Source organism: Cryptococcus neoformans, chromosome 6, assembly GCF_000149385.1.
Source record: "Cryptococcus neoformans var. neoformans B-3501A chromosome 6, whole genome shotgun sequence".
Classification (NCBI taxonomy): domain Eukaryota; kingdom Fungi; phylum Basidiomycota; class Tremellomycetes; order Tremellales; family Cryptococcaceae; genus Cryptococcus; species Cryptococcus deneoformans.
In genome coordinates, this window is record NC_009182.1 from 1,123,207 (window position 1) to 1,133,055 (window position 9,849).

Genomic DNA, 9,849 nt, shown 5'->3' on the forward strand with positions numbered 1-9,849 from the left:
AGGCCCACCATATTGCCCGGTTATTGCAATCAAGTGATCAACCTCTGCCACTTTCTTTTCTATTAGTAGTTTGCGGTGGTTCCTTTATAAGTCCTCAATTTGATTGAAATTTGATTGAGGAATTAGGAACGGGGGACTTTTTTAAAGTGATGACGTTTACACTTTCCGCAACGACTTTCCGAATTCCGTCGGCCATCGATTCGTTGATTGCGCGATGGCGATAATCGAAAAGAGAACTATACTCCATATTCCTTTGTTCAACAGGAATTCAACTTGTGGAAAACCAGCAAGTCATGTCCACAGAAGAAACAGCAAGACCTCTTAAGCCATCTGTCCAAGCTACAGAGCTCCCTAAGGAAGCTTCTCTCGCCTCTGTACGTTCTATCTATACCTTGTCATTGACCCGCTTAACGCCCTGCCTCTAGCTCCCGTCCGAATCTTATCCTGAAATCCACCAAGGCGCTTCCCTGCTCCTCGCTCTCCGCCTCCAAGACCGACCTATCCTCCTTATCGGCGGCGGAGTCGTCGCCTCCTCTCGTCTCTACTTCCTCCTCGAATCCGGCGCTCACATCACCCTCATCTCGCCATTGCCTCTCGACCCTTCCATCTCCCACTACATCTCTCACCCCTCTACTGCCTCCCAAATTACCCATCTAGCCCGCCCTTATGCTGGACGGTCCGATCCGGTCAAAGTGAAGGATTTCGATCTCGTCCTCACGGCTATCGACGATAATGACTTGTCAAGGGAGGTATGTGAGATGTGCAGGGAAGAACGGGTGATGGTGAACGTGGCGGATATCCCACCACAATGCGATTTCTATTTCGGTGCACAAATGCGCCGGGGTCCTTTACAGATCCTCATCTCTACCGGGGGGTTAGGACCGAGAGCGGGAGCAATGTTGAGGGATTTGATCGTGGACGCGTTACCGGACGATATTGAGTCGAGTTTGGAAGGCGTGGGTGCGTTGAGAAGGGATCTGAGGGAACGTGCGCCTGGAGTAGGAGGGAAAGGTGGGAAGAAGAGGATGGAGTGGATGAAGGCTATTTGTGATAAGTGGGGATTGGGACAAATGAAGAAGTTTAATGATGTAACTGTCAGGAAGAGGATTCTGGATGAAGGTTGGGAGAAGGGAATCGTCCTAGGTCCGGAGCACTTGGAGAAGAGGGGAGATGATTGGACAGCAATTGCAGGGAAGGTGGTAGGGAATATGCTGGCATTGGGGATGGCGGCAGGTTTTGCTATTTGGCTTCGTGCTTATAATACTGCTAAACGATAGCTTTTATTTCATATGTGGCTCTATGATTGATCGCTATTGCCCGGTAGACCATTCTAACCCATCTAATCGTCCCGCTGTTGACTGCATGACCCCAATCATATCCTGCAAACCTATATCCCCAGGCGGCGCGATTGCATAAACAGGTCTTGAAGGTTGCAGTTGCACCAGGTACGGTTCGTCGGGTGCGGACTGCTCGTTTGTTGTGGAAGCCGAGGGTGTCAGCCGAGTGATAGAGAGGTGGAGCGTTAGAGGTGGAGAGGTAGGGATCGGTATGGGTAAGTGGAGGAGATGACCGGTGAGAGTAAATGTATGCGAATGCCTAGAATCCAAAGTCAACGAGGAGCAATGAAACAATGAATATGTGACGTACCGGAACCCCAATGCTTTTACAAAGTCTTCGATATCTCGTGAAGAACTCATATCCTGTACTTCTACACTCATCACAGCTCTCACAGCGGCTTCCGAGTACTCTGCACTTCGTAACCTCGACGAAACATATGCAAGCGTATGCACCCAATCCCCGTCATCCTTCTCTTTTCCTTTCCCCTTATCCCGCACAGTGCCTGCAATTCGTATGGAGCGAAAACGTAGGTTCCGCGTTTGACCAGGGAGAACAGGGTTAGTGGTGGTGTAGATACGTTCGATAAGGTGAAGAGGCTCAGCGTGGATCGCGAGGAGGGAGAGGTGGGAAAGAATGGACGTATGCAGTGACGGTGGGAGGAGAGAGTATAGGGTAGGTTCGAGAGGTGTTGTTTGCGAGGACGTCGAGGCCATTTCCAAGTATTCTATTATACTGAAAATAGCAAAATGCCTATGTGGTCAAATACAAGGCCAAATACATCAATCCATGTTCGTTTGAGCTTGAATTCAAAGTGTCAATCAGAACGCCAATCACGTGACCACGACGCGTCCTAAAAGATGGGTGTCATTTATCGATCCTCTCGTCCATGGCATTCTTATCCACACCTCTACCATCGAGCGACTATAAAATGCCCAGGTCAACATACACTGAAGCCCTTCTCGGCCCAGAGGTGTATAAAAAGGTTAGAGAGACAAAGGTTCTCGTCGTTGGTGCTGGTGGTATTGGCTGTGAACTCCGTGGGTCAGCTTTAGCATCGCGTCTTTCGTTTGACTTGGAGCGCGACTTGCTGAACATCAAAGATTAGTCAAGAACCTTGTTTTGGTTGGGTTCGCCAATATTGAAATAGTATGTGGCTTACTAGCGTCCTGCATTTCTGCCTATCAACTAACACGTTTTAAGATCGACCTTGATACCATTGACCTCTCAAACTTGAACCGCCAGTTCCTCTTCCGAAAACCCGACATATCTAAATCCAAAGCCCTTGTTGCCGCTGCGACAGCTCACCACTTCAACCCCAACTCTGGCATCAACATCAACGCTAGGCACGGGAATGTCAAGGATAGTGTGAATGACCTCGAGTGGATCAAGGGGTTCGGCTTGGTCATGAACGCATTGGATAATATGGGTAGGTTTCGAGTAAAGGGGTAGTTTATGTTTTGATGAAACAAAATGGGAGCTGATGGTCGTGAGCAAGATGCACGACGGCATGTGAATAGGCTTTGTCAGGCTGCTGGTGTCCCTCTTATCGAGTCTGGTACTGCCGGTTACCTCGGTCAGGTTACTCCCATGATCAAGGTTTGTCCAAAATCACCATCCTCTTGAAGGATCAATAATCACAAGGCTGATAACCCTATACAGGACGTCACTGAATGCTTTGACTGTGTACCCAAGCCTGCCCCCAAAGCGTTCCCAGTCTGCACTATCCGTTCAACACCTAGTGAACCTATTCACTGTATCGTCTGGGCAAAGACGTACCTTTTTGGAAAGTTGTTTGGTGAAGATGATGAGGACATGGACACTGAAGAGCTGGACAAGGCTAAATCTAGTGGGGAGAATGGTAAGTTGATCAAAATCCCTGTTTTTAACGACGCCATATGTCCATGCTCAGTATGACTTGTCAGCGGAGGAAATTGAAAACCTGAAAAAGGAAGCCGCTGCCTTCCGACAAGTAAGGAAATCCCTTAGCGAAGAGGACGGCCCTCGGCGAGTATTCCACAAAATTTTCAACGAAGATATCCGCCGTCTCTTGGCTATGGAGGATATGTGGAAAAAGGAAGGCCGTGTAAAGCCTGTACCTCTTGATTGTGATGCCATTCTTGACGAGACGTTTGTCACCCCACCACTCCGTACGGTTCCTGTGACGAACCAGCAAGCGGACAGTGACAGGGCGGCTGAAAGGGACAAGGGTAAATCCGCGGCGCTGTTGAAGGACCAGAAAGAGTTGAATTTGAAGGAGAATTTGGAATTGTTCCTGGACAGGTAGGTTACTTATATATTTGAACATTGCTGATTGAATAGCTGCAAGAGGCTTTCCGCTCGAGCACTCGCCTTTCCCGACACACCTCTGTCCTTTGACAAGGATGATGACGATACTCTTGACTTTGTACTTGCGACAGCTAACCTTCGAGCTACCGCTTACGGTATCCCCAATAAGACTCGTTTCCAAGTCAAAGGCAAGTTGCTTGTCGCATAGGGGAAAAAAAATCAATACTCATACCCGCTATAGAAATGGCCGGTAATATCATTCCCGCTATTGCTACCACCAACGCCATCATCGCCGGTCTTATCGTGATGCAATCCCTCAACATCCTCTCTCGAATCCACTCCACCTCCAATGGCGGCCCATCCACCGACTCCAGCAGCATCCCTGTCCGCAACGTGTTCCTCCGAACAGACCCTACCAAACCCCTCGGCTCATTTTTACCCCAACATCCAGACCCAACATGCAGCGTCTGTCGAGACGTATACATCCCGTTCAAAGCTGATGTCGGGAAATGCACGTTGGGTGAGTTTGTCGAGGATGCAGTAAAAGACTGGCTTGGGTCAGCAGAGTTTGAAGGGCAAGGAGAAGGGGAGGATGTGGAATGGACAGTGTTTGAAGGAGGAAGGCTTTTGGCTGATCCAGACTTTGACGATAACCTTGGAAGGACTTTGGATGACCTTGGGGTTGGACGGGGTAAGATTCTGACGGTGAGGGATGAAGATACAAAGTACAGACCTGTACACTTTTGTGTCTGCCAACCGTGGGTCTCAAATATATATTATCGTGTTTGCCAAAAAGGCTTGATCATTAACACCATTATAATAGGGACCCCGAAGCGTCAAAAGCCTATACCCTCCCTGACGAAAAACCCACAATCCCGCTCGCTCCCGCCAAACCTGGAGCTGCCGCTCGTGAATCTTCCGAAGAACCCGAGATTGTCGAACACGTCCCCGCCAACACCGCGCCCAAGGATTTGCCTAGTGTGACTGCAGGAGTGAAGCGACCAGCGCCTGAAGATGAGGGACAAACTGCCGTAGGAAGGGATGATGCAAAGAAGAGAAGGGTGACCACTGTGGTGGATGACGATGATGATTTCGAGATTTTGTAAAGTGATACAGTTCAAAAGGGTTCTGGGTGTTATAAGATGCATACAAATCATGGCATATAGTCGGCACATTGGTGGTACATGCATCTTTGTTGCATAGATGGTCTCGTCGTTGAAGAACTTTGACACCTTCTTAGGCCCGCTACGTCTATCGAATCAGAATTTAGGCGCGAGGGTAAGTTGTTGTTCTGGAAATGTTCTTCACTTGCTCAGCTGTCGATAAGTACATTGCGATTCAGCCGACGCTCTACAAATACACACGACTCCAACACAGGAGAGTCCCCACGCCATGCACGCTCTCCACCAGACCCTTCTCCCCTCATCCTCCATACACCACTCCCTCTTCCTCCCACACTTCACCCCGTCAACCATCTACCCTCTCCCAAAACCACCTGCAGCGCTCGATACTCTCGATGTCAAGGTCATCGGCAACCTTGTCGTCGCCGGAGCAGAAGTCCTGAGAGTGTTTGAAATACGGGAAGAGAGTGTCCCGATAATAGAAAATGTCAAACTGGAAGAAGATGTGGCTGAGGGCGAGAAGGATGTGCAGATGGAAGAAGTCGGCGATGGATTCTTTGACGATGGTCATGCAGAAGTGGGTCGCATGCATCTTGTTGTATATGGAATATATTGCTCATCATAAAACCTGTCACAGCGAGCTCCGTTAAAATACCAAACGACTAGGCGGCTGCATCTCTTGACGCAACATGAGCTCAATGGCACGATAACGGGTTTGGCAGCTACGAGAACGCTTGAGAGTACCATCGACGGTTTAGACAGGTTGATTGTGTCGTTCAAGGACGCAAAGGTAAAAAAGGTTATTGTATGGAGGGCGAGCTTTGTTTGCTGACTCTCACTATCAGATGGCACTTTTGGAATGGTCAAGAGGGGATATCGCAACAGTGTCTTTGCATACCTACGAGCGATGCTCCCAAATGAACACTGGTGACTTGCAGAGCTATGTCCCACTGCTCAGGACAGATCCGTTATCGAGATTGGCTGTTCTTACTCTTCCTGAAGACTCGTTGGCGGTTTTGCCTTTGATTCAAGAGCAGTCAGAATTAGACCCATTATCAGAAGGCTTCTCCCGGTGAGTTGCATGTGTCTTTTTCGAACCAAAGCAGAACTGACATTTTATAGTGATGCACCTTACTCGCCCTCATTTGTTCTCTCCCTTTCAGACATGTCTATTACCATTAAGAACATTCAAGATCTCCTTTTCCTTCCCGGCTTCCACTCCCCCACTATCGCACTCCTCTTTTCACCCATGCACACTTGGTCAGGTAGATTACAAACTGTTAAAGATACATTTTGCTTGGAGATTCGTACCTTTGACCTTTCTTCCGGCACTTCCTATCCCCTCCTCACATCTGTCTCTGGTCTCCCTAGCGACAGTCTGTACCTTGTCGCATGCCCTTCTGAACTCGGCGGCATCGTCCTTGTGACCAGCACCGGTATCGTGCATGTCGATCAAGGTGGTCGAGTGACTGCTGCTTGCGTCAATGCCTGGTGGTCCCGAATTACATCCCTCAAATGCTCAATGGCTTCTGTATCCCAGAAACTTACCCTCGAAGGATCTCGGTGTGTCTTTGTCACTCCTCATGACATGCTGCTCGTCCTTCAGAATGGTGCCGTCCATCAAGTGAGGTTTAGCATGGAAGGCAGGGCGGTCGGAGTGATTGAAGTGCTAGATAAGGGATGTGTCGTTCCTCCCCCATCAGATTTGACTGTGGCGGGTGATGGTGCCGTGTTTGTCGGTTCTGCGGAGGGTGATTCATGGTTGGCCAAAGTCAATGTTGTCAGGCAGGTGGTAGAAAGGTCAGAGAAGAAGAAGGATGAGATGGAAGTAGACTGGGATGAAGGTGAGTAATACCCTTGTTAACTGCGTACCATTGCTGATAAAGAATAAAAAATACAGATCTGTATGGTGATATTAATGATGCTGCACTTGACGAAAAGGCCCAAGAACTGTTCGGTCCCGCTGCAATCACTCTTTCTCCTTATGACATTTTGACAGGTGTTGGGAAGATTATGGATATTGAGTTTGGTATCGCTGCTTCCGATCAAGGAGTGAGCTTATCCTTGTGGAATCAATCATAAGAGGTGGCGGGACTGATCTTATTTACAGTTACGCACTTATCCCCAATTGGTGGCTGTCAGTGGTGGATCTCGCAACTCAACCATCAACGTCTTCCGTGTAAGTCGCCTCTTCCTCCTGCATAAGCACGAACATCCATAAACTCCTGGCTCACACAAGTCGACAGCGAGGTATCCCTATAACAAAGCGCCGCCGATTCAACGAGCTGCTCAATGCCGAAGGTGTCTGGTTCCTCCCTATCGACAGACAAACGGGGCAAAAATTCAAGGATATCCCCGAAGCGGAGAGGGCAACAATATTGCTGAGCAGTGAAGGAAATGCCACCAGAGTATGTTTTGACATAATTTGAACTGCCCATGTTGGACGAGTGCAAAGATTAATACTGTCTCATAGGTCTTTGCGTTGTTCTCTAAACCTACGCCCCAGCAGATTGGTCGGCTTGACGGCAAGACCTTGTCAGCAGCACCATTCTTCCAGCGATCATGCATCCTGCGTGTTTCTCCCCTAGAGGTCGTTCTCTTGGATAATAGTCGGTCGCCTCCCTTACTTTCTTCGCTCATCGCTGACCTTCAGGTAGATGGTAAAATCATTCAAACCGTCTGCCCTCGTGGTGATGGTCCCAAAATTGTAAATGCCAGTATCTCGGATCCGTTCGTGATCATCCGCCGAGCGGACGATAGCGTCACTTTCTTTGTCGGTGATACTGTTGCAAGAACGGTTGCTGAAGCTCCCATTGTCTCGGAAGGAGTAAGCCATCTTCCATTCAAGTTCGCTTTTGGTCATAGCGCTGATGATGAACGTTTAGGAATCTCCCGTTTGCCAGGCAGTAGAGGTCTTTACAGACACCACCGGCGTCTACCGTACTTTCGAGCCTTCCAAATCCGAGTCCTCGGAGCCCATCTCCCACCAAATTGACTCTGAAAATAAACCCAACATCACGAACGGCATAAATGGCACCACTGCGCGTTCCGCTCGCCAAACCCAGCTCACTCCTCAGCAGATCAAGCGATTACAAGAACAAGAACCTGCCATCACCACAGAAGCACCTAGCATGGAGACTGCAATCAACTCTCCACATGGCACTCAATGGCTTGCGCTTGTGACGAGGGGTGGTGAGCTACAGATACGGTCGTTGCCCGATTTGCAGATTGTTTTGCAGAGTGAGGGTTTGGCATCGTCTGCACCGAGTTTTACGGATGATTTGGGTGAGAATCCGGGGTATGTACTTGGTGAGAAAAGGGAAGAGGGTGAAGAGGAGGATGAGATTATACAGATGGTGTTCTGTCCCATTGGAAAGGGAACTGTCAGGCAGCACTTGCTCGTAAGTTGTGCCCTCCGGAACTCGAAACTGTTTGGAAAACTGATATCGATGGATGTTTCAGGCTCTTCACCACTCGGGTCGATTAAACGCCTACGAAGCTCAACCTCGCTTCACCGTCGATGCATCATCCCATTCTCGTCGTTCGCTCGCAGTTCGATTCCGTAAAGTTCATACTCAACTTCTTCCCATCTCGGGCGGTGTCGGTACCACCAACGGGAACGCTCGACTGCCTTACACCATCGTCCCCTTCAACAACATTGAGGGTTTGACCGGAGCGTTCATTACTGGAGAGAAACCGCATTGGATTATCTCGAGTGAAGCTCATCCTCTGAGGGCGTTTGCGTTGAAACAGGCGGCGATGGCGTTTGGTAAAACGACTCATTTGGGTGGGAAGGGAGAATACTTCATTAGAATAGAAGATGTGAGTTAGTTCAAAGATTTCGTTTTGTTTGCTGACACTGCCTTCTAGGGCTCCTTTATCTGTTACTTACCTCCCACACTCAACACTGACTTTGCTATCCCTTGTGATCGGTACCAAATGGAGCGAGCTTATACCAATATAACATTCGATCCAACATCTGCTCATTACGTCGGAGCTGCTTCCATTGAGGTACCATTTCAGGCGTATGATGAAGAGGGAGAGATCCAGCTGGGGCCAGATGGTAAGTCGAGATTCTCAATCTCAAATGAAGGTTTTTCCTGACGGAATTATAGGTCCTGACCTCATTCCCCCGACTAACCAACGATCAACTCTTGAACTTTTCTCGCAAGGTTCTGATCCTTGGAAAGTTATTGATGGTTATGAGTTTGATCAAAACGAAGAAGTCATGAGTATGGAAAGTGTGAACTTGGAATCGCCTGGTGCGCCGGGTGGCTATAGGGACTTTATCGCCGTGGGAACTGGTTTCAACTTCGGTGAAGATCGAGCTACGAGAGGGAACGTAAGTTGACCCCTGTCGGCAGTACAGCAGATGAATGATTGGCTGATAATGTGTTATAGACATATATATTTGAGATCCTTCAAACTGTCGGACCGCAAGGAGGGGGAGGTCCTGGTAGCGTACCAGGGTGGAAATTGGTTAAGAGGACGAAAGACCCCGCGAGACATCCCGTGAATGCTGTAAATCACATTAACGGGTACTTATTGAACACCAATGGTCCGAAGGTGAGCAACAAAACGTTCTTCTGTTTCGATTGAGCTGACAATCTAAATTGCCCAGCTCTACGTAAAAGGCCTTGACTACGACTCTCAGCTGATGGGTCTCGCTTTCCTCGATATCCAATTATACGCTACCACTGTCAAAGTGTTTAAGAACTTTATGCTCATTGGCGACCTTTGCAAGAGTTTTTGGTTTGTTTCACTTCAAGAAGATCCCTACAAGTTCACGACCATCAGTAAAGATTTGCAACATGTCTCGGTAGTGACTGCAGACTTCCTTGTACACGATGGCCAGGTGACATTTATCTCCAGCGACAGGAATGGTGACATGAGAATGCTTGACTTCGATCCCACTGGTGAGTATGAACGACTGTTGTCTGGAAGCAGCGGCTGATATATCTAAGACCCCGACTCGCTGAATGGTGAACGTTTGATGCTGAGAACCGAGTACCATGCTGGATCTGCCGCCACAGTATCGAAGGTGATTGCCAGGAGGAAGACAGCAGAGGAAGAATTTGCACCGCAAACACAGATCATCTATGGT

General features: G+C 48.7%; 4 protein-coding genes across 4 annotated transcripts in view; 3 read left to right on the top strand and 1 right to left on the bottom strand.

Annotated features, from left to right (window-relative positions):
- Positions 1-293: 293 nt before the first annotated feature.
- On the top strand, positions 294-1,277 carry CNBF3830 (hypothetical protein; the record flags this gene model as incomplete). Its single annotated transcript, XM_769611.1, has 2 exons — positions 294-374; positions 426-1,277. 2 exons carry the CDS (start codon positions 294-296, stop codon positions 1,275-1,277), a joined length of 933 nt encoding a protein of 310 aa, XP_774704.1.
- A 33-nt stretch (positions 1,278-1,310) lies between these two features.
- Positions 1,311-2,051, bottom strand: CNBF3840 (hypothetical protein; the record flags this gene model as incomplete). The annotated part of the gene is made up of 2 exons (XM_769612.1): positions 1,311-1,596; positions 1,648-2,051. 2 exons carry the CDS (start codon positions 2,049-2,051, stop codon positions 1,311-1,313), a joined length of 690 nt encoding a protein of 229 aa, XP_774705.1.
- Positions 2,052-2,266: 215 nt separating this feature from the next.
- CNBF3850 (hypothetical protein) lies at positions 2,267-4,730 on the top strand (the record flags this gene model as incomplete). Its single annotated transcript, XM_769613.1, has 9 exons — positions 2,267-2,375; positions 2,444-2,484; positions 2,539-2,764; positions 2,834-2,934; positions 2,998-3,196; positions 3,261-3,618; positions 3,658-3,812; positions 3,866-4,382; positions 4,448-4,730. The coding sequence occupies 9 exons, from the start codon at positions 2,267-2,269 to the stop codon at positions 4,728-4,730; spliced, it is 1,989 nt and encodes a 662-aa protein (XP_774706.1).
- Positions 4,731-5,016: 286 nt separating this feature from the next.
- Positions 5,017-9,849, top strand: part of CNBF3860 (hypothetical protein) — a gene marked incomplete at both ends in the record, with an annotated part of 5,244 nt that continues 411 nt past the window's right edge. Inside the window, 16 exons of the mRNA XM_769614.1 lie at positions 5,017-5,322; positions 5,383-5,535; positions 5,591-5,817; positions 5,868-6,589; positions 6,646-6,797; positions 6,856-6,924; positions 6,992-7,153; positions 7,219-7,354; positions 7,403-7,572; positions 7,631-8,146; positions 8,208-8,567; positions 8,616-8,808; positions 8,861-9,087; positions 9,147-9,311; positions 9,367-9,661; positions 9,710-9,847. Coding sequence (XP_774707.1) covers positions 5,017-5,322; positions 5,383-5,535; positions 5,591-5,817; positions 5,868-6,589; positions 6,646-6,797; positions 6,856-6,924; positions 6,992-7,153; positions 7,219-7,354; positions 7,403-7,572; positions 7,631-8,146; positions 8,208-8,567; positions 8,616-8,808; positions 8,861-9,087; positions 9,147-9,311; positions 9,367-9,661; positions 9,710-9,847 — 3,991 coding nt within the window. The remainder of the gene's footprint in view (positions 5,323-5,382; positions 5,536-5,590; positions 5,818-5,867; positions 6,590-6,645; positions 6,798-6,855; positions 6,925-6,991; positions 7,154-7,218; positions 7,355-7,402; positions 7,573-7,630; positions 8,147-8,207; positions 8,568-8,615; positions 8,809-8,860; positions 9,088-9,146; positions 9,312-9,366; positions 9,662-9,709; positions 9,848-9,849) is intronic.